This window comes from Sphaerodactylus townsendi, linkage group LG04, assembly GCF_021028975.2.
Source record: "Sphaerodactylus townsendi isolate TG3544 linkage group LG04, MPM_Stown_v2.3, whole genome shotgun sequence".
Taxonomy (NCBI): domain Eukaryota; kingdom Metazoa; phylum Chordata; class Lepidosauria; order Squamata; family Sphaerodactylidae; genus Sphaerodactylus; species Sphaerodactylus townsendi.
In genome coordinates this window covers 39,354,551-39,378,448 of record NC_059428.1, presented here as the reverse complement: position 1 = coordinate 39,378,448, position 23,898 = coordinate 39,354,551, and the positions used below count along the sequence as shown (strand labels likewise).

Sequence of the window (23,898 nt, the reverse complement as noted above, 5' to 3'; positions counted from 1 at the left end):
TTTGTTGTGACTAAGTACAAGTACAAGACCAAGTACAAACTGTCTCACTGTCTAGTGTCTTAATCTCTTGCTATGTGATTTTTTAATCTTCCCATGAATATATTTTGCCTCTTCAGGGCAGGATGGTGCAATCATGAATGTTTTCTCTAGCCTATTATGTGACGTTATCTTTTTCCAGAAGCCTTTATGCCACTGCCAGATTTGATGGTTTGGAAAATAGGACTTGAATTATTTTACCAAACTGTACATTTGCCTTTTTAATAGTTCAGCTTTCTTGACAAGAGAGCCACATAGAATATAGCAGAAATAGTTTTAATTGTATGTGTTTTCTTCTCCCAGATATCTGACAACTTGATTGTAAAACATTATTTGTGAGTTTTATCAAGCAATGTGGTTTTTGTTTATAAGCAAAGCATTTTAGGAGTGCCATCTAAAGTTAAATAAAGCTCTAAAAATGCCGTGATATAGATTTGAGTCATTTGTTTAAAATTACAGAAGGATAGTATATTTTAAAGTTATCTGCACCAATTAATGTCTTAATGAACAGTATTTCAAATATCTGTGGTCTAAATTTAATAGGGCTTATTTAATGTCAAACTGTTTAATGTCAAAGGATAGCATAGGAAGAAAGGGGATGCTGTGGAAAAACCTCACATGATAAAGTGCAGGAAAATGTCTTCTATTGGCTGGAAGAAAATAAGAAATAATATTTCCTGAAAGGGTAGGCTGTGGGTTGGTGGGTGGGGAGAGAGCAATGCAGGCACAAAACTGAAGGCTCTGTTGATCCACGAGAAAGTGGGCCTAAGGCAGCATGGGCAGGCGTGTTAGCAGTTGATGGCAGAAAATAAGTGGAGAGGTGGTTTTGGAAGTCAAAGGAACATAAATATGCCAATCCCACAGTATTTTGAGGTGCTTGGATGTTTTAACAGTCGAATAAAGGGGATATTCAGTGAGGTGCACCTTCCCCAGACATTGCAGCAATAGGATGAGGGGGAAAAACGCATCTGGTTATTTTGATGCCTGTGAGGGGGGACTGGTGGCGTTACAATTATTTATTCTAGATCTCAAGGTGCCTGAGAGAGGCACAAGGGCTGTAGGACATATTTTTAAGGAAGATGCTTATTATGTACATTTTTGCTGACAAGTGCTGTTTGTCCTATAAGGCGTTACCAAAGGTCTGATATGGTTGAGAGAGCAGGTAAGGACTTTTACGTAACTATGTAGCATTCTGTATTGAGCAAGATGTATGATAGGAAGTCATATCTCTGAAGTTGTGGGAAAAGGATGCACAATTGGGGAAGAGAAGAAGAGATTTTCCATATCCAGAAGAGGGCCAGAGGATGTGTTTTGATACTGTCAAGAATACCCAAGCATCTGTTGGAAAATATATTTGTGGACGCCTGGCAAATCCCTTTGTTTTTCAAGGCCTGTTATATGATCCATCAATGAGGCACATTGGCTAGTGTTCAGCTATTTCATGCCAATTACTGTTACTATGTCTACTGATAAGCAGTAAACAAAAGGGTAAAAACAACAGCAGTTTGACATCGGTTAGTAACTAGATATCTATTATAAAAGGAAAGTTCCTTATTTGGGCACAGCATGCAAATTCCTTAGCCTAAGGTCATCAAAATGAGTGAAAGGAAGACAAGAAACCTCATTCTGACAATTTCAATTTAAAAAAATCTTAAAACTGGTTCTCTGTACATTTGCACAAAACTGAAGAGCAGGGCCCTTACCACACAAACTGTTTAAAACATTTTGAAGCGGGAAATGTTTCCTCCATGTAATTCTGCATGGTTTTTACCCCCAATGCTCTTATTTCCAGCCTCAAAACGTTTTAAATGAATCCCCTTTTAAAATGAATCTCTGGCTGAAACATTTTGAAAACATCTTCAGCTGTTGTGCGATCTATTTACTATGCTTGCCACGCTTCTCTGCTTCCCTGAACTTCCTCCTCAGTGCTATTTTCTGAGCTCACTTAGTTCTCCCTCGCCTGTTTATTTGCAGCGTTTCTGTTCTTTTATTTTTGTGGGGCTAATCTTCGAAGCATCAAGTATACAAGGAGTGTAGAATGCAGCATGAGGCTGGGAAGTATTGATTCAACACAGTACTTTAAAAGGGGGGGGGGATTATGTAATGGTGGCCAGGAATCATTTCAAAGAGGTGAGTGCAGACATACAAGTGATTGTAAGGGGGGGTGGGGGTTCAAAACGTTCAGGAAACATTTTAGAGGATTTTTCATGGAAAGAGTCCAACATGAGAGGTTCTTAAGAGCTCATGATTTTACCTGCATGAAGGGTTTCCTAAAGCTATTACATGGATCCCTGAAACAGCCAAGAGAGAAACAGTAAAGGTTGATTCTGCATCTGCAACTCAAACGAGGTTCATGAATCCATGTTGCCTGTGCTCCTGTTTGCATGGCGGGTACAGGGGGCAGCTGGGATCCTGGTGGTGGACGAAAAATAATTTGCACAGGAAATGCAGTGTTTCCATGTGAAATGCTCAGATGAGAATGCCCCCAAGAATACACACACACCCCAATAATCCCCACACACCTACCAGCACAACACCATGGCTGCCTGTTAGAGAATCCATTCTAATGGTGGCTGCCTGGGGGATCCACCATAATGACATTTTGATAGGGGGAGAGGGGAATTCTTGAAAGAATTCTGAGCATCAGAAGCTCTGAAGAGAGACAATGATCTCATGCAGTCTTGCACTGCCTCTGGCTCCCCATGTGGACAAGCCTTTGCAAGGCAGAAGGCTCTGCCTGACAGAAGATCGGGGTCCGAGCCAGCCAGACATAATACATTGTTGTCTATACTTAAGGGAAATCCCCCACTTTATTACATGGCCAACAACTATGATAAAGGAGCTGTCAGAATTTTTCAAATAATATTTGGAGTCCCTGAATTTCTTCAATGCAAAGGCAATGAAAAATGCTTGGCTGTGTAAAGGGGAAATTTATTGAGATCCAACTATGTCATGTCAAGCCCAAAGTAAAGAGAATGATAATAAAAGGCCTGCAACCAGAAGTGAAGTTGCAGCTTCAGCCAATTAAGTTCTTGATCTTATAGTCAGAGGAATGCAGTTATCACAACAAATAGGATACAACCTTTCTCAGCCTTCTGTTATGTCGGTTCACTTGCTATAAGTTTTCCTTGTACTTTATGCATATGTAAAATATGTATATGTGTGCGTAAAGCATGCTCCACTTCCCATGGGGAAAATCTCACAACAGAGGGGAGTACATGTGAAAGTTCTATCCATGATGTAAGTCCAACTGCGCAACTTCTGTTCTGATTGGCCATTTATAGGACTGTCGCATTCACCCCCTTACTCCTGCTTTGTGAAATAACATCACAGAGGTGATGCTTGATGCAGCTTTGTGTGTGTGTAAAGGTTGTGACAACAGGTTCACATTTGTGCATAGGAAGTAAGCCACCGTTGCAGATACGTGGACAATAAAACAGTAACTTGGATGTTCAATATGATCTCTCCCCTGAGAATCCAAGATGTTGCTGCAGTGGATAGAGACAAGGAGAGGTACAGAGGTCTAGCATTTCCTAGAACAGCTCCATGGATTTGTTCTCAACCAGGGAAAGATGTGATGCACATGAACGCCGTTCTCATCCAACCTGAGCTGTCTCGAGGGCTTGGAACCCACTTTGTCATGTCTGGAAGTCTGGAAGAATTTCAGTGACCCTCTTTCTCAACTGTTGTAGTCTTTCTTCTTTCTCCCTTTCCTCTTTCATCAACACTGGGAACTGTTGCCAGGCCCTGAATGTAATCAGTGTTACTCTCCTGTATTTGGGTAGAGGGGGAGATAAAAACACAGGCCAAAATTAAAACTGACGTCCAAATGCTACATAAACTTTTCCAGGATACTACCATTTTACCCCAAGTTCTACAGGCTAGATATAGCAGAACGATTTTACCAGGCCAAGGTCTTTCAAAACATCAAACAAAAATGCTGTTGTGACTCTCCAGGAAACAGCCTCACATTCGTATCAGTAGGAGAAATTCATTTTTGTATTGTTAAAGGCTTTCACTGCCAAAATCAACTGGCTTTTGTGGGTTTAACACATCTTACTGAGGCATGCCTTTGGAGATGCCAGCCATAGATGCAGGTGAAATGTTAGGAGCTAAAACCAACAGTCCATGTCCATATGGGCCAGAAAACACAAAACAGCCCCAGCTGGAGGCTTAGCTCGGAAACCCCACGACAACCAGTTGTGTCCGGCTGTGAAAGCCTTTGACAATACGTAGTAAGTTGTCCCTGTGGTAACCAGATGCTAGACAGACACAGAGGGGAGAACTCGGTACTGAGCCCTGGCCCTCTCAGTGGGCAATTCTTACAAAGGCCAGGTGGTGCAGCTGTTGAACTGAGAGTGGGAAAGCCCACCTGGCTTTCCAGGTGATAGGAAAGCCAGGTGGGTGGCATGTGCCAGGTGAAGATCTGTGGAGACCTTAGGCAGCCACCGGGGCCCAGACTTGAGCAAAAACCATATATGAAGTATATAATTACCTGACGCTGTATTGGTCTGCAATCTTTTGTTTCTCCCACAATGCATATTTCTCTTTATTAAATGTGTCCAGCCATGTCCCAAGGGCAGTCTTCTTCAGAGATGTCTCATGGAACTTGTTTGCACGTTCTTCCAAAGCAGATGCATAATCCTTATACTGGGAAGCAGATCCAAGAAAAAGATAATTTCACCAACGCATACAGCAGCATAGTTTTTTGGCGGGGGTTGGGGTTGGGGGAGGTGCAAATCGACAGTGACAAGAGGCCAAATTCAGAAGAAAGCCAACCAAAGAACCAGTACATTTGAAACAGAACAGCCAGAGTAATACATTGTTGGAGATTGATGCTATGTGTATTTGTTATTTTATATAAGAAGAAGAAGAAGAAGAGTTTGGATTTCTATCCCCCCTTTCTCTCCTGCAGGAGACTCAAAGGGGCTGACAATCTCCTTGCCCTTCCCCCCTCACAACAAACACCCTGTGAGGTAGGTGGGGCTGAGAGAGCTCCAAGAAGCTGTGACTAGCCCAAGGTCACCCAGCTGGCGTGTGTGGGAGTGCACAGGCTAATCTGAATTCCCCAGATAAGCCTCCACAGCTCAGGCGGCAGAGCTGGGAATCAAACCCGGTTCCTCCAGATTAGATACACGAGCTCTTAACCTCCTACGCCACTGCTGCTCCTTTTGCACTGAATAGAGTTTGGCAAGCCGACTGTCTCAGCTTTCAGGGTTTTTTCTCATTCAGTGTGGGAGGGGCAAGGTCAGCCAGACTCTACGCTTATCCAAGCACCCTGGAAATCAGGTTGGGGGACCTGCGTACTTGTGCTCTGCTACCGGTTACTACACAAGAAAGGAGCACAAAGTCCCACTTATAGGGTAGTACCAAAATAATGTAAAGGACTACAATTCAGGCTTTCAGTTACCCATTCCTCCATACAAACTCCTAATCCCACCCCAGGTTCCGTATATCCAAAGTCCAAGAATAAGTGTGGCATGATATTCCCAGCATGGACATATTGGCTGTTGGATATTCTGCCAGCCAATCTCTTCACACATCTAGCCTAGTGGTAAGGAAAAGAAGCTTGCCCCAGTGGTGCTCCCGAACCCCCAGATTAAAATTCCTTGTCAGAGTCACCAGTTTTAGGAGGAAAAGCGGCTTCAGAAATCAATGTTTTCTCTTGCTTACCTTTATCCAGCTGCTCAAGCACCTTTTCAGTAGAAGACAAACATAGAGCTTCTCAGCCTGAGCTGTTTTTCTAGCAAGAGTTTCTTGCGTATGCTGCAGCCAGGAAAGCAAACATTTTCTCTGCAATTCAAGGCAGTAATGCCTTTCTGCCACCTGAGTGGAATCAAGAAGGGTCAGAGAGATACACGATAGCTGTGGGCAGCAGCCACAGACACCGGCAGCAACCCTATCAAGTTTACAGCTATAGCTCCTACCTCCACCAGCATATGCTTTTGGTATTCCCATTCACAATTTCATATTTTACTGCAATTTTATTTGCAGAGCAAATATTCTAATCACGGCTTCTTTCTAACTGTAGTGCAACAAAAGGACTGCATTTTCCTTACTATTGTGCTGCCAGGTTTGGATTCGCAGATGCTCCTGACAGTGTGTCAATGCAGATAAATATTGCTTATTTAGAAAGTTGATTAAAATTTCTAACCCGTTGTTCAAAGCTTAAGACAGAGAATACTAAAAGCACAGCCTAACATAGCACTAGAAACATGACAATGCATAAGGGAATTAAGAGACGCAACATTGCAGATAAAAACTTATCTGAAATGAAAAGTCTATAATCTTTTAAATAACACTTAATAGTATCATGTGACAGATTGCCTCCCATTGATTGGAGCGTGAACTACAAGTGAAGCTGCATTCTACACTGTTGTTTCTCCACAGCTCCCTTTGTAATTAACTCTGGCTGCTCTTTCATTTCTCCTAAGAAACAGACTAAAGCCAGGAGTGTTTGCATAATCTAAACATCCAAGATGCACCAGTCAGTCAGGGAAAAGGGTTGGGATTCTGCCAGACTCAGACAAGCAGACACTGCTCTGAGAAATCTTGATTTGATGGGCAGGAACTTTCATTCTATGATTCTCTGACTGAGGATTACCCAATGTTTCTTTCATTTTTACTCTGCACTTACCATCATATTTTGCTGAGTTTGCACCATCAGCCTTTTCCAGGGCTCCAGCCCCCAGTGTTTAAGCAGGGCTTTCACATAATGCTCCTTTGCTTCCAGTAAGAGCTGCTGGTCCTTCTCCAGCCTTTTTTGCTTTTCCAGTTCTTTCTGCATTTTAGGAAGTGGAAGAGATCAACTCATGACCTGACCAAAAACATTCTTAGTCTTTGTGCACTTCCAGATATAGTTTTCTTGGTACACTAAATGATGTGGCTCCAGGTCACATTGAGAAGAGCGATTTCCTGGCATTCAGACCTCCAGCTTCAGTTGCTGGTGAACAAACATTATTTCTCTCTCTATTTTCTAATGGGGACAGTGGTTGCACTAGAGTCATAAGCTTTATTGGCCAGTGCCAGTTCCTTCACAACAGTCTCTCCTACTTGTATGATCTTGAATGGTCTGTCAGTTTCCCCTTTTCCTTCATAGGCTGTACACATATCTTCTTCTCCTAACAGTGTAAGGCTATTCCCATTAACCCCCACCATCCACCTCAGCAATACTAAACCTGCCTAATTTCATTACAGGGGGAATCTGGATATGATTTCACATGGAGACTGCTAGTGTAATTCTGAAAAAAATATATAGAAAGGCCTCTGCAAGAAGAGAATGCAAATGGCAGGAATGGTTTTCACTACGCTAAGGGCAGATCGACTTCTCCAGGGCATGAGGTCAGGAATGATTAGAATTCACTAATACCCAACCTGTGTAATCAAAGCAAACACAATATTCTGTTCACCATTTTCTGTAGTCTCTTCTCCTCCCGCCTTTGCTCCAGCTGAGCCTCTTTTTCTGCTGCTTCTTGCCTCTGACGCTCCTCTTCTTCAGCCTTCAGCTGGGCCTTGAAATGGATTGAAGTATTAAGCAGGCCAGTCCCAGCATATTTAAATTTTCTGACAAAGAAGCCCAGAATTTGCAGGCTATACACTTGGCTTAAATAGGGATTAGTGTCGGAATGTATGCCTGGTAAACTTAATTGCAATCTTACGATTTCAGTGGACCTAGGCTGGAGTAACTACATAGGACTCTGCTGTTAATGCTCCAGGTGTAACAACCCTGGACTTGTCCAATAAACAAATTGGTACTTTGAAAGTAGAATTCTTGTTTATTGATAAAAGCATAGAAAAGCTGAAGATTTTTTTGTCAGAACTGAAAACATTAAAGCAGGCAAAGTATTATATCCCCCACCATAGACACAACATTCCCACATCACCTTTGGGCAGGAAGGTTCACAGACACACGTTCCTCAGTCAGAACCTTGGAGAAACAGATGACCAAAACCTCACCCCACTCCCAGCTGCAGAAACCATTACTAAGTGAGAAAAGAGACAGACTTGTACAAGATGGAGTCAACAAAAACAATTTTCAGGGCTGCCCTGTAGGACTGACCCAGATGAAATATGGCAAGGCCTTAGTTGAGATATTAGAGGGCCATGACACTAGGCCACTTGAGTTACACTTCACTCAAGGAAGTAAAGATACATGAGAACTATTTTCCTCCATGCCAGAGCATCGTACTGGCTCATGCGTCCCTTTGCCTGAATAATGGTCACTGCTCACAAAGAATAGCTTTAGCAACAGTCATGAAAACGGCATTTTGCAAGGCAGTATACCTATGAAAACCGGACAACGGGAGATGAAGGCGTTTTATTTATTTATTTATTTATTTATTTATTTATGCTTTAGGTTTCTATCCCGCCCCGTCCCCGGAGGGCTCTGGGCGGTGAGCCATCATGCCTTGCTTGTAAGCCTTCCAGAGCATTTAGCTAGCCATTCTTTTAACCTTGTACTGCTGTTGCCTTCAGCAACTTAATAATTCGTTATATTATACCTCATATAAAACAATCCAGATCCATCAATTCAATGTAACATTATAACGATATTGGAGGAAGGTCATATTATGGGATACAATATACCTAAGGAAAGATATTTCCTTGATAATGCTGACCCTAGAACCCCAATATTTTACATTCTACCAAAAATATTTTTCTTTCTCCAAGCAGACCTACTACGGTATCTCTGGTTCCAACTCTATTCTTGACCTTGGATCCAAATATATTGACTTTTCCCTTGACCATTTGTATAAGCTGGAGAGTACACCGAATTTAAACAGGAAAATCCTTTTGGTAACAATAGATGTTGTGTCACTCTACACTAATGTCCTTCAGGGTGTAACATTATCTATTATAGAAGAAACCTTAAGCAAGAGAAATAATAGGAATCCCCCAACTCATTTTTGTTATCCCTATCTGAGATAGTGCTCTTAAACAACTTTTTTCCCATTTAATAATAAATTATACTTGCAAATTGGGATTCTTATTATTTAACTCCTGTGGTTGGTGTGGCCCTTTCTCCTTCCCTCTTCTTTAACCATGTATTCTTAAGACATTCATCAGAGTAGTAGGCTTCCTTCAGTTTTACTTACCAGTCTTTCCTCTTCATGTTTCTTCTTTGCTTCCTCCAATTTCTTCCTCCGTTCTGCTCTTTCAATTGCTCTCTCTTCCATAGCTACAGAATGAGGAACATGGGGCATAAGAATTACAGCAAATGATGCTTCTGGACGCTAAGAATATGTAACATGGCTTTGCAAATTTCCTGTTTAAAGAACGCTAGACCTGCCATCTGAATTGGAACGATGGATCGTCTAACTCAATATTCCACTTCGACAAGCAGAATACAGCAGGGAACTGGATAACCAGGACTTGATGATACTTTCTCAAACATGAAACAAAATTGTGGGAATGTAGGATTCAGCTGTGCTTGCTAGTGTCATGAATGTGTATAATGGTTGCTGGCAGACACAATTAAATCTCCTCTCATTCATCATCCCAAACAGCATCCACTCTATACATATTTCTTCAAAGCTTTTGGTGCAGCTTTTTGGAGAAGGGACACAAAAGGTATACGGGCACCAAAATTAGATTAACCATGACAGCACATCTAAGTAAATTTTCATTATTGTAACATTCTCCATTATCTATTTGCACCTTTGGCTTATAGGGTACCATGAGGTTTTGCTCCCTATGTTACATAACATTCAACGGAAGCAATTCAGAGAGATTCCAGGCTCAGAGCTATCAATATGCAGTGCTTTCTTCCTCCCTATTTCCCTCTAATTCTGTGGTGGCAATGGAAGTTCTAAATCAGTGTCTGCAGGTAGTGAAGGACTGAAGGAAGGTGAATAAACTGATGTGTAGTCTGGACAAAACAGAACACACACTGAATCAGGAATAAAAGTTTTCTGGATGGGGTAATGCTCCTCCTAAAGGAACAAATACACAGTTTGAGGGTGTTCCTGGATGCTCTTTATTGCTGGATAAACAGGTCTGTTTGGGTAGCAAACCCAGAGGACACAAATGTGGCCACAATTCCATAGGACTGGTAACATCCAGATTATATTATTGTAACATGCTCTTTATGGGGCTGCCCAGGAAGATGGTTCAAAAATGCCAGTATAGTAAAAAATGCACCAAGAGGATACTTGCTGTAATGAATGCATCATCCCACTACTGTATCAGCTGAACTGGCTAATTATTTAAATTCAGGCTCAGGCCAGATTGCTGGTACAGTTCAGTAAAGCTACTAAGACCTTTACTGGGCTGCACCAAAATACCTGAAGATCTACCTCTATCAACTTGCCCAGCTCTGAGATCCAGACAGGGTGCCTTTCCTGTGATAATCGATATTATGTGAGGTGAGGTCTGCCAGGACCTGTGTGGGGTGTCGTTTTGATTGTTGCCCCCTTGTTCTAAAACTGACCTCCTCCCCCCTGACCTCCTAGTCCTAGAAACCTCCTGGACAAAGTTTGGAAACCTCTTATATTGGTTTTATGGCCAACCACCTTGGAAACTTTTTTGGTCAAAAGGTAGCATATTAAATACATTAAAAAGAATTTTAGGAGTTGCATTTGACAAATAAGTCTCTAGAGAGATCCTCACAGGAAGCAGGTAAAAGTAAATGTGCCATCCAAGGTCGGGGATTACAATAAAGGTGGTTAGTACTGCTATGAATTACGAATCAAGGTAAGCATCTCATCTTAGGGAGCAAATCTCTCTCTCTTAGGGACAGCCAGCGTGGTGCAGTGGTTATGAGCAGGTAGACTTTAATCTGGAGAATCAGGTTTTATTCCCCACTTTTTGTTTCCCCACTCCTACATTCCTGCTGGGTGACCTTGGGCTAGTCACAGTTCTTTGGAACTCTCTCAGTTCTACCTATCTCATAAGGTGTCTGTTGTGGGGAGGGGAGGAAAAGAAGTTTGTAAGCTCCTTTGAGCCTCCTTACAGGAGAGAAAGGTGGGATATAAATCCAAACTCTTCTTCTTCAAGATGTCATAGTGATGGGCTTTACTGTGCCTCTCTTAATTATGTTATTTATAATCTGCCTTTCTTACTTGCACTCAAAACAGATTACCTGGGATCAGTCTATATCTTTTTTCACAAAACATCAGGTTGATTTTATTTATTTCTTATTTTTTCCTAATGGAAACTTAAAAGGGCATTCTCCCCTCCCCTTTTTCTAACAACCACCTTGTGAGGTAAGCTAGGATGAGAGATATGAATGGATCTTGCCTGACTGGGAATCTGAAACTGTGTTTCCTTGGTCCAGTTCTCTTGCCATTATACTAGATTTTAGTTTTTGTCGTTCTGAAAGCGATCTGGACATTCTTCGTGTTTTGTGTCAACACTAGGTACGATCAAACATTTTGAGAGATCTTGGATACTACTGCTCAGTCCTACAATTCAGAGAGTAACCATCAAAGATGGTTACAGTCTCACCCGATTTGGACTTTGGACAACATGATCCACATCATCAGGATGTGGACTTTGGGGAAGCCCCATCATTTAGGATTTGGACTTTGGACAACATGATCCACATCATCAGCACCCATTTCTGTGTGTACTGCAGATTAATCAATTTTGAATGATATGTTAACTGGATATAGAGCCCAAAACCAGCAAACTAGATCCAGGTATTAAACTTAAAGATGAGATCATGATTTGCTCTCCCTCAGGGTAGATCCATTCAACTAGTTAACAACAGGCAATAAGTATTTTCATCAGTGTCCCTCTTTGCTCGTATTTGAAATCAGTCTCCCTCTTTGCCCGTATCTGAAATGATACCATCACAGTAGATTTAGAATCCCATTTGGTCTATTATAAATGCATTCCTCACGCTGAGAAAATATGATATTGCAGATCGAACTTGAGACCACAGATTTAAAATATTAAAGCAAGGTATCCTGAATCATTTTGAAGAGCTTGTCTCACCTCACTTCCCCATAACCACCATCTTGAGGCAACTAAGATGAACAGTTTTCTTACCAGTTAAAAAAGTCAGACACATTAGACAACAGAACTACTATTAACCGCAATGCTAATCTGTCTGAGTTTTCTCATTGGTTAGCAGGAAGTCAGAGAATGTAGGACCATCCTATGACATCACAATAATAGTAGTCCTAGACTGTCTACTTAAAATGCTATTAAGTCAATATCTTCAAAAAAGGAAGGAAAGGTTTATTGAATTTAAAATAAACTGTCACAGTCCAAATAAAATTAAAAGTTCTCAAAGCTTCTTTTTTTACCTTCCAGACATTAATGGAAATCTAGTTCTACTAATTAAACATTCTAAAGACTTTGACAGTTACTGTTTCTTTCTTCCATCAGGAAATCCTTTTAAAATAAGGGCAAAAACCTTTTAGCTGTACCATTCGCCATGAAATCTCCTGAGTATGCATAAATTACACTGTGATCAATAGGGTTTATTCTGAGGTAAATATGCATAAGATTGCTTCTAAAGAACTGCATGCTCACATCTATGTTTTACGCAACAAAAACAATGTGAATGGGCTTTTCAGTAAATTCATGCCATTTTGAACCTTTTTCTGATTGGTTGAAGTCCAAATTGAGTGGATTCAAACGTCTTCCAAGAACATTTTAGAATGTGCTTTACGGGACTAAAACTTGACGCAGATACTTGGAACTCCAAGTGAAAAATATACCTTTGACTAAAGGATGAGCAGAGGATGACACCTTCAGATTCTTCCGGTTTTTAGCAGCTGGTTGGTTATTTTCTGCCCTGAAACAGAGAAAATGAAATTTTGGCTCATTCTGCACATGCAGAATAATGCACTTTCAAACTGCTTTCAGTGTTCTTTGAAGCTGTGCGGAATAGCAAAATCCACTTGCAAACAGTTGTGAAAGTGGTTTGAAAATGCATTGTTTTGCGTGTGCGGAAGGGGCCAAAGAGACCTAGAATACAGCAAAAAAATTAGAAGTGATTACCGACTGCTCACTCCAGCTGTTTTCAAATATAGACCAGATTCCAAAAGATCCCGAACAGCAGTAATAACAGTTCCCTACTTCACTAGGAAAGAATGGTGTCAATAGCCATAAATATAGTGTTGTTTATTCCTCCAATTCCTGAGCCCCTTGGGGGAGGGCGGTCTATAAGACCAATAAATAAATAAAACCTCTGTAACATATCTGCTACTTATAGTATTATTATGGTATAATAATAGTAGCAATCTAAGATGTATTGGATCAAAATATTCAAACAATGCAAAAAGAATCAAGCCTGGCCCATTTGATTCAGCATGTTTACTCCCAGTACACCATCTGATGTCTCAAACACTATGTTAAACACATTACGGTGCGCCTTTGAGGCTGATGTCCCAACCAGGCCTTACACAGCTACCAGAGAAATGGCTATTTATGTTGCTGGCGCTGTACCTTAAAGCTTCGGTAGTTTTGTAATCAGACTGATTTTCTCTCAACTGTTTTCCTTCTCTCATTTTTGGAGCAGGATTGCCAAGTGCCCTGGCCACAGCTGTGGCTTGCCCAACTTCCTCCTGAGTCTTCTTTAGACTCTGATTTCCCTGAAGTTCAAGTATCAGTTCTTGCTGCTCTTGAAGTTGCCGTTGCTGGTCTTCAATCAGCTGCTTCTGGCAGGCGTAGCGGTGCTCAAAGGGCCTCAACCAGTTATGCACCACTTTGGGACTTGGAGAACTGACAGGCCGTGTGGAACTTCTCGTTAGGCCGTTGAATGTGGCCTGGTCCCGGGCATTCAAAGCAGCATGCTTCTGGTTGACCTGCCATGCCCATTTGGGTTTTGGTGGAGGAATATTACAGTTCTGGCCCATCTCAGGAGAACAGGAATTTACTCTCTCCATATTTTCGGTGGTGGGCTTCTTCACTAAAAGGAGTATTTCAGCCACCTGGAAGAGAACAAGCCTCATGCTAATTATTAACACCAAGAAAATGGAGGCTTTGGAGGGTGGACTCTATGGGCTGTGCCCCACTGAGGTCCCTGTCCTCCCCAGGCCGTCCCTAAACATCTCGGACTTTTCATTCCTGTATCTTGCAGCTCTATCCCCCCCTTCCCCTACCAGGGCTGGGGTCAGAGCCTCTTTGAGAAGGGTGTGGTGAGACCAAGGCTCTGTTTCTCATCCAACAAAATCATCCACAGTGAGACCTTCTTGGCAGAGGGACAGCACAGACAGAAAGCATCACTTTGTGGGGAGGGCAGAAGAGAGCTGACCCCAGGTCAGTCGCCAACTTCTTTTTTGATAGGTCTATGCTTTGAAATGCTGATCAATGTTTGTGTAAAAATAAATAAAAACAGACAGTAAAATCAGGAAAATTAAAAGTTACTTCTCTATGTCTCTGAGATTGATCCTGAGCTTCTTCTGTCTCTCCAGCATTCCATGAGCGATTGGTAGAATTTTTCCCCTGGGCCACTTCCTCCAGGAATTTTGCCATTTTCCTCTTTGTTTCCTCCTTTTTCAACTGCAGCTCTCTCTTTTCAATTTCCATTCGACTCCAACACTGCCATTCAGCAAAATAATGGTGCAAAATGCATTTCCGATTAAACTCTGTTGCCAACTGGTTGTTCCTAGAAAGCGAACGTAAAAAAATGACTATTGGTGTTAATGATCAGCTCTCGTGATGATGTTTTGGGGGTTCTTTTTGGAACCTGTCTTGGAATTTGACAATTAGAACACTTTATTTCTCTGGACTGGTGCTCCTTTAAGACAAAGATCAGCAAATAAATGTTAAATACTTGGTTATTAAGAGATGTTTTTAAAAATAAAAAAATAACAAGTTGGGAATTGTGGTTAAGAACCCCAGCTGCTGTTAACTTGAGGTTGTTGCCATAGAAGCCTATTTCCTAAGTGAGACATTAGGCCTGGTGAAGCCAATTTAAAGCATGTGTCATAGGCCCAGAGTCAGCTGGCCAGGTTTCCTTGGGCAAGGAGTACTGGCAGAGTGACACGCCTCACCAGAGCCCCAGCTGGTTGAGTCTCAAGAGCAGCCAGGAGCCTCACAGAACAGAGACAAAGTTGGCTCACATACAAGCTGAGAGCAGGAGGTCCGAATGCTGAGGCAAGAACTAACAGCCCACCCAGCTCACTTGAACCAGTGAGAAAGCTTAGAATCCATGACTGGCAGGAACTGCGCTCTAAAAGACATACTTGGGAGGCCCAGAGGCATTGCAGGAAATTCTGTGAGTCAGTTCAGTATCAAGACTAAGCCACAGCACAGACGTGTAAGAGATGGCTCTTGGAAGTGGAAGTTGCAGGAGCAATGTCGTTGAAAGCCTGACAGCTTTTTGTCGCACCTGCTCTCAGAACTCAGACCGGATTGCCTGACCTGACCCAGCCCTTGACTTCAGCCCTTGACTGTCTCCTCTCAATCCTGCTTTGGGCTTGACCATCTGGACTCAGAGCAAAACCGTTTTCTCCCTCTCTCATGTCTGTGCCCGCTTGCAGCTATAATCTGACTCCCTATGAGTTCAGTCGGCCAGGATAGCATGTGGCCTGTGCAACCTTTCTCTACAATGACTTGCAACAGGCCACAGCAGCAAGATGAGGCCACGTGGGCTCAGGGTCATGTTTATAGCACAAAGGCAAGAGGAAATAAGGACAACTACCCTGTTTCCCCGAAAATAAGACTTACCCCCAAAATAAGCCCTAGCATGATTTTTCAAGATTTTTGGAGGATGCTTGAAATATAAGCCCTAGTAACAGATTACCCGGCGCAGCTGATCTGGTCGCAGGGGCGGGGGGGGGAGGTGCAAAATCATGGGGAAAAAATAAGACATCCCCTGAATATAAGCTCTAACGCATCTTTTGGTGCAAAAATTAATATCAGACCCTGTCTGATTTTCGGGGAAACACGGGGAGTAGAAATTTTGATGGGTTTCAATATATACACACAACAAAGGTTACAAAAGTATATAGTACCATCCTTTGTAGATTTGTTTTACAGGAAAGGAGGAACCTACCTGATTTTTAGACACAATTTTATTTGTTATTTGGACAGATGATTCTAAAGGCATGCATCTCTGTGAGTTTTTTAAAATACTGAGGTCTCTTTAACTTTTCATTTCAAGAACTAAAAACGTCTAAGGATGGTACAGGACCCAAAACAGAACTAAATGTATTCCTAGGACATTTGCCATGGGAGAAAATTCTGCACTAAATGCTGCTACCTGTTTTGAGTCCGCAGCTGACTCTCCATTATCTGAGTCTCCTGCTCCATCTTCTGGGACCAAGTGTAATCTCTCCAGGCTCGCAAAGCCTTCAGTTGGCACTTCCAGTCTGCGAGGGCTCGGGCTTTCCCCAGCTTGATCCTGAGATCCAGAATAAGCTTATACCAGGCAGAGAAATATCTTTGCAAGCACTACAAGGAGAAAGTTTACAAAAGCAATCACTATATCTCTTCATGTTCAGTAGGCCCAAAGTCAGTTAAAGTTAAACAAATGTGTCTTTTCCAATAGCAAGTGGTTTGTTATCGTGCATTCTTCCACTTTCTGTTCCAGTTCAAACACACAGAACTGACATAGCCAAACTGTTACAAAACTGGCATATGTGTTTCTCTCTCTTTCTCTTGTGTTGAAAGGACTAGAAGCCCCTCAGGAAGAAATGACGATAAGCCAGCCTTCAGAAGGAGACAGAGAGAGAACAAGAGCTCTTCTGGAAAGAAGCAATTAGAACTGAAGGACTCAGTTTCTAAGCATACAGTATACTTGTCCGTAAACTGCCTTGAGAGGCTCTTGAAAGAGAACCACGTGTGCACAACCAGAATGATTATAGGCTTTTGAACCACAAGGAAAAACTCAGCTCCTTCCAACACAGGGAAATTCTGCTTGTTACACTCATGGCCCTTGCTTCTTTTCTTAAAGACTATTCAGCAGTCTCTACAAGTGGCCTTCCACTATGCTAACAAATCTTGACAGGCAGTTTTATTGGTTTAGCAAAATTTGCCCCAAACCCCCAGTTAAAAAGCACAATCTGGCTCAAAGCACTGAGGGAGCATGAGAAGCCACCTTGTGATTTGCAGTGTCTAGTTTGCTCAGCAGTTTCTGCAGCCTGCTTTCTTTCTCCTTCCTTCTCCTTTCTTTCTCATCGTCTGACAGGGCAGGCAAGGCAAGAGGCAGGCCAGCTTCTAATGGCCCTTGGATTTTTTTAAATTTGTGTCTTTTTCTTTCCCTGAAAAAAGAAATCCATGAGAGGAAGACAGTAAGGGAAAAACAGTTTTGCAATCATCATCTCATCACACAACCAGTTTCAGATCCTTACATAAAGAAACAGAATAACTACACGATCTCAACTTTAGAAGCAAGATGGTGAAGCATTGGGGACTCACAGCCAAGATATAAATTTAGCAGTTTCCTTCCTCCACTGCCTTTTCACTAGCATTTTTCTCACTGTACCAATAGCTTTTGGGAGATATCCTCTAGAAATGGAATAATATTTCATCGATACACAGATGATACTCATCAATACTTCAACAAATCTCTTTCAACAAATCCCTGAGGCCATAAACATTCTTCATCAGTGTTAGAAACAGTAACAGGCTTGATGAGGGCCAAATCGCTGAGATTATGTGGATCAATAATACCAGGTTAACAGCTTCAAAGCAATATGTCAGAAGGACATTCAGATCTAATTTGTGGTGCACAGTAACCAACAGCAGACAATGGAAATCTCATCAATTAGATGATTGCAGTGCACTTTACATGATACTGAACTTGAAGACATTTTAGAAACTTCTGACTGGTGTAAAATCCTGAAGTTCTGTCCTGTGAGCTTCCATCAGTAGCAGGTGGCCAAAGGAGACAGGCTTACAGAACTCCCTCGCTGAAGGAAGTAATACTCTGAGGTGTTCTCAGAGGCATTCATTGGTTGATTTTCTTACTTGTTGAGACTGCTTCTGCTGATGGCTTCTTAAGTAACAAATATATCTTTACCTATTTGTCTTGTTATTGATATTTTAATGAAGTATCACTGTTGCTTATATTTGAAGTTTTTAGTTGCTTCAGGTTTTATTGCCATATGGTGTATTTTTACTATGTATTTATGTATTTTATCAATTTTTGTAGATTCCTGCCTACTGATGTTGATACTCTTGACAACATCAGTGGGGAAGAAACACAGATATATTTTAAATAAATAACTACATGCTAGGAAAAGCACTTTTTAGAACAAGTAAGCATTGTGAAACAAGACTTCACTCCATCCAGGTCACAAATGAAAAAAAAATGTTGAACTTGGGTTATAAATATAAAGTGCCTAGGAAAAATGATGCCAAAATCTACTTGGTTTCTATCTTTCTTTCCATCAAGCTTACATTTCCCATGCTTGCTGCATGAGGAGTCTTTTTTCGACCATCTCCTTCCGCAGTTTTACCATCTGCTTTTGGATTGCCTCTTCTTCCTTCCTGGCTTTCAGGAGCTTTTTCTTCTTCTCCTCTTGCACTTGCTTCTGAGCTTCTGACATAGCAGCTTTTTTCAGGGCCTTCTCTTGTTTTGCCAGCTCTAGTGCCTTCTGGTGCCTCAGGCGATTTTCTTTTACCTAAAAAACAAGCAAGAGGAGTGGTCGTGATTTAGGGTTGCACATGAATGGAGGTCCCTCAGAAACAAAATTAAGTGAACGTGGCTGTCCTCAGAGGCATGTTCTACTCCTAAATAGTTTCTTTGGCCCATGAGATATTTCTAGACAATACCCAGGCTCAGGATTGCATGTAGAAATGTGCTGCAGAAACTGCATTCCATGGATATGCTCCTGTTGTGATTTGTAAAATCCTGGCAAGAACATTAGGACTGAATTGCTCTAAAGGGTCAGTGCTCTTTAGATAATTCAAACAATGACATGTACTGATGCCTCCATGTGATCATTCCGATCATAGCTAATATTCAAGCAGATCCTGGATGATAGGGCTGTCGCATATCACAAAAACAGAAATCTCAGGTGCAGGGGAAACTGACTCGGCTTCCATAAATTAAAGTGAGTGGAAACGCACAAAGACGACCCTGAACTAATGCAAGTACTGTCATTAGACATCAATTCACCAACTCTTTAAACTTCAACAGAACTGCAGTTTGTAAGTGGGAAGTCAAATTAGTCCCTTAAGACAAAACCTTTCTCCAAAAAACCCCAATACTATGTTGAGTTTGTTACCTGCATTTTACCACAGCATGTTCCTTAATATAGGTGTATTGAAAGCAAGCAAGAAAGGAAGAGTTCCTTGTGGGAAACAGGCTTCCTTTACTCCACCTGTTTATGCCTTAGCTCCATGGTAATTCGGGGGTCCCTGGACTTCCTCTTCTCCTTGGAATCTTCAGTTCTAAGGCCTTCCAATATCCCACTGTCCACTACTTCACTTTGCAGTAGATGCTGCAAAAAGTCTTGCACTGTAGTATTTTCTATTTCTTGTTCCAAATAGCAATACAAATCTAGAATATATGATACAAACTACAGCAATAAAACCTCTGTAAAATGTAGTCACAAATTAAAATTAACTCACCCACCCATACCCAGTGTAGCTAAGGCCACATGCTTGTAAACTAACTTTTTTTTAAAAAAAAGACATAGTTCAGATGTGAAAAAAGGCAAAACATAAAGCCCACCCCCAAATGAGGATGAAAAAAGGAAACCAACCAACCATAGCAAAAAGTAAACCAACCAACCAACCATGCCAATGCCATTCAAATTTTCCACAATATATCTCTTTGTATCTGTTCCTTAAGCTACTAATTCAATATCTAGTTTATTTTTTTGTATTTTTTGTATTTATAATATCATAGGTTTAATTTAGGAGGTTCTTTTTCTATTCTTACCAATTTCTTTTTTGTTTGATCTAATGTTCTAAATCACTCTGGGTAAATGTACTCTGTTCCTTTTGTAAAATGTGTCATGAAATGAAGATAAAATTGCCTTGCAGAATTTGACATTTACTACAGCTTGTGTTGAAGTGTGTTCTTAGTGAGGGACCAAAATGCTGTGTCATAAACACAGCAATTTCAGTATCAGAAGTAAACTTATCAACAAAGATCCATAGACTTTTTATTACTTCCTTGACTTTGTAACTTTAAATGCATATGCATGAAACCAAGTGGACTCAACAACTACTATCCTCTGTGGCTGCAAGCATAAACACACTTATTGGAGAGTAAGTTCTACTGGATTCAAGGAAAATAACTTCTGAGTAAACAGGCACAGAATCAGCTTGTAAATGTAAGTCTGAAATCAAATCAAGTCCTTACCGTCAAATTTGTCATACTTCTGAAAGCCAGGAGGGGGCTCCTGAGGACAAGAAGAAACAGCAGCTGGATACTCAACATCTTCTTGATCAGATGACAGCTCCAGTTTCAGTTTTGAATTCATCCAATCGCTCAGCAGCTCTTGAGCTATTTTAACAAAAACGGCCAACAATGTTACTGCGAGCATAAACAATAGAAAGCAAAAGTTGTCAACTAAGCCTCAGCACAGAGTACCATTGTGGTCCAGTGATTACGATATGTGACCAGGATTTGGAAAACCCAGGTGTGAATCCTGATTCCACCACCGAAGTTTACTGGGTGACCATGTGTCAGGACTTCCTTTTCTCTCTCAGACTTAAGTGGTTCACAGGATTGTAGTTTTGAGAAGAGAAGACAATGGCGTTCAAAGCTTTCCAAAATATTTGTAAAACTTTGGAAAGTAAACAGAAATAGGACAGGATCGAAGTATGGTGAAGTACATCTTACCCACATTTTTCACTCCCTTCCCATATAAAGAACCTGCCCCTTGCAGAAAATAAAATGGAGAAGAGGAGAATAATGTAAGCCACTTGGGGAGAAATGTTTGGTATAAACAGACATAGCCATTTTGAAGCAAGTTTCTTTGAGTTATTATTATTGTTGCTATATAACATATCTTGCTCTTCCTGCTGAAATGGCTCAGAACAGCTAATAGTATAAATAAAATACAATTTATAAAATATCATAAAATACAAGTCACAATATCATATAAAGATAGCACTAAAAACAAATCAGGATAGGCTAATACACCACCACCCTTTGTTTTAAAGAAGGAAAGTGGGGGCAGCAAGAGACATTTAGACATCTTAACTCTGTTGCTGTCCTCAACTATGGGCCTGGTGGAACAGCCCTGTCTTACAGGCTCTGTGGAATTGGGATAACTTAGGCTGGGCCCTGGTCTCATTCTACAGAGCATTCCAGCAGGCTGGGGCCAAGGGCTAAAAAGCCCAGGCTTCAGTGGAGAACAGCCATTCACTTCTTGGACTAGGGAACTCTAGCAGGTTGTTAATGGCAGAGCGAGAAGCTCTCTGGGGGACTTATCCAGGGAGGCGGTCCCACAGATATACTGGTTTCAAACAGTTAAGAGCTTTAAATGTCAAAACTAGTTGTGAATATCCACTGTAAAACTGGTATGATTTTTATCCTTATTTAATGTAAGTATTTTTTACATTACATTAAGCAGCCTTGATTCTAAAAGAAGTAGAAATATATAAAATTGATCTTGATTCTACTTACAGAAGCAAGCCTTTATTGGCATAGACAACAGTACAACAATAATAAAAAACAGATTAAAAAGCATATACAATACAGGAAACAAATGTTAGGTCGAAGGAAATCCATAAAATTGATCAATAAAAATAAAATATAACCCAAATGATTCACTGGTAATTTATAACCTTTTAACAATATTTTGGTTGACATTGTTTATATTACTGCTGTTGTTTATGTTTCTGACAGCTATTTCATCAGCAGCAATCTTCAGCATAACTTATAGAACTGCTTTGCTATGTTGATGCAATTGTCCCTTCCACCATTACCACTCATCGCTGATGTCAGCATGGGAAGCCAATCCCCAGCATATCCGGGAGCAAGAATTCTCAAACAATAATTTACAGTACAGTACTGGGGAGAGGGGTCAGCTTTTTGCATGAAAAAAAGAATATCCAAAATCCTATGATCATTCCTCTGTTTGGACTTAAAACTCTCTAGAGCACAAGTCATGAATATAGACAGATGATCAGGTGGTATTCTTGAGTAGCTGGAGACAACAGAGTTTCATTTACACTATACCTTCTGCATATGCCTCGTCATGTTCTTGCAAGTGCTCTTCTCTCTCCAAATCCAGCACCAAGCCATGAAGGCTTTGAGAATAAGGTTTCTTTTTTAAGGAAAAGGCTTCAGAGACAGCAAATTCAGAGGCTTGTTCCACCTGCTAGGAAAGAATTTTTAAAAATATAATAGGTGCTATAGTAAAAGGAGGGGGGTGTAGAGACCATGTCCTACAGCTGAGTCAGCAGTACTGTCTTGAATGCATCAGGTGCCAGGTTTAATTCCTGACAAGTCTAGCTAAAAATATCGCACAGGACTCAGAAAGACTTTTGCTAGAAGCTGGGGGAAACCATTGACAGTAAAAGCAGACAGAACTAGGCTACAGGGATGAATGTTTTTATTGAATTCATTGGAAAGATCTGCAAGATTATTTTTAATGTAATTTACTTCTAAGGAAGTGTGTCTGGAAGTACACTACAGCCAAAACCCACCCCATTATTACTCAGAAATTATGATCGTGACTCATGTATAAAAATACACACATTTGCAGCCTTTAGATTGAATATAAACAACACTGACTTCAATTGGATTTACTGCAAAGATAACAAGCAGGCTGCGTACCACTGAATTTCCTCTTACCTTAATCCAGTGCTCCACACTGTCAGCGTTGAATTTTGTCTGGAAAAAAAACCACAAGTGAAACATACAGCATTCCTTTTAATGTTGCTATTAAAATAAAAGGAAAGGTCCTCTTTAAACATACAAGACTGTGAACCCTTGTATGTCCAGACTCCTACCTCCTTTTGCTATAGAAACTGAGTGAAATGCTGGCAAGACTATTGTTTGTGCTGCAGTTTCATAATTGTCACAACTAAACCAGCTGAAAAAGCCCATTCCTGCTGGGTTCTCTTTTGACGAACAGCAGTTTGATTTTTTTGATAATTTTTTGATAAAAATTGATAAAATGTTGATAATTTTTTTGAATTTTTATCAGCCCTTCCTCCAACAGTTCAAAGCACTGACATTTCCCATCACCCTTTTAGCCCAGTAATTTAGATTAGACTGAGCGATGGTGACTGTGACAAAGTCAAATAATGAGCTGCACAGATGAGTGCGGCTTTGAACCCTTGTCTTCCCAGCTCCTGATTCATTATCCATATTAGCTTTTCCACTCAGGTACTGACTTGCAAAAAGGCGTTGCTTGGGTTGGATCAGTGACGACTCTAGCACAGTCATCTTGATAGTGTGGGGTTAGGGTATTAGTCCATGATCTGGGAAACCTACGTTTAAAGCCCCACTCTGACATGAAAGCTTGCAGGGTAATCTTGGGCCACGCATTCTTAATCAGCCTAACCTACCTCACAAGGTTGTTGTGAGGATAAATTGGAGATGGGCAGAATGATGCACATCATTGTGAGCTCTTGCAGCGCGGGATTAAAGCGTATGAAAAGCGTACTAATAAAACAAATACTAAGCTGTGATTGAATGGCTGCGCAGACTGAGGGTGGGAACACCGATCAGCCTGCGGCAGAACCTTCTTCCTACCTTCTCTCTTGAAGGAGGCTGAGCGAGACGCCGCCAACGATATAGGCCGGGACGAGGGTACATAACCGCCATCGAAAAAGCCAAAAAGACCAGGGCTTTCTCCTCCGTCTTTCACCTCCGTCTTTCACCTCGGCTCACTCAAGAGCTTGCCATAGGAGCGCACAGGGAATGATGGGAAGTGAAGTTCTACCGCGCAAGCAGTTCAGCAAACAAAAGGGGAACAGAAACGACAAGACCCATAATGCACCGCGACGGGAGAGTGGCGTCCTACGACATCTCCATGACAACGGCATGTC

At 41.2% G+C, this 23,898-nt stretch overlaps 1 protein-coding gene across 3 annotated transcripts; it reads right to left on the bottom strand.

The window, feature by feature from the left end:
* Positions 1-2,951: 2,951 nt before the first annotated feature.
* On the bottom strand, positions 2,952-23,754 carry CCDC191 (coiled-coil domain containing 191). Of its 3 annotated transcripts, none has more exons than XM_048493574.1 (17): positions 23,603-23,754; positions 22,697-22,735; positions 22,079-22,220; positions 20,252-20,395; positions 19,263-19,441; positions 18,337-18,560; positions 17,033-17,195; positions 16,196-16,386; positions 14,356-14,596; positions 13,435-13,919; positions 12,705-12,781; positions 9,132-9,214; positions 7,446-7,547; positions 6,674-6,817; positions 5,710-5,862; positions 4,532-4,686; positions 2,952-3,807 (listed from the first exon to the last, which is right to left on the bottom strand). In XM_048493574.1, the coding sequence occupies exons 1-17, from the start codon at positions 23,672-23,674 to the stop codon at positions 3,675-3,677; spliced, it is 2,727 nt and encodes a 908-aa protein (XP_048349531.1). In that variant the 5' UTR covers positions 23,675-23,754; the 3' UTR covers positions 2,952-3,674. The 3 variants fall into 3 exon arrangements, with proteins under 3 accessions (XP_048349531.1, XP_048349532.1, XP_048349534.1); XM_048493575.1 differs by having other exon boundaries at positions 22,079-22,217; XM_048493577.1 differs by lacking the exon at positions 7,446-7,547.
* Between the last annotated feature and the right edge of the window lie 144 nt (positions 23,755-23,898).

What these genes read in the sequence shown, in the direction of transcription:
- CCDC191 (XM_048493574.1), bottom strand. Translation starts at nt 23,674, where the DNA reads ATGGCGGTTATGTACCCTCGTCCCGGCCTATATCGTTGGCGGCGTCTC. An exon ending in GTGTGGAGCACTGGATTAAG is followed by an intron (nt 22,221 to 22,696) that starts GTAAGAGGAAAT and finishes ATTCTTTCCTAG; the next exon opens with CAGGTGGAACAAGCCTCTGA. An exon ending in GCAGACCAATACAGCGTCAG is followed by an intron (nt 3,808 to 4,531) that starts GTAATTATATAC and finishes ACCCAAATACAG; the next exon opens with GAGAGTAACACTGATTACAT.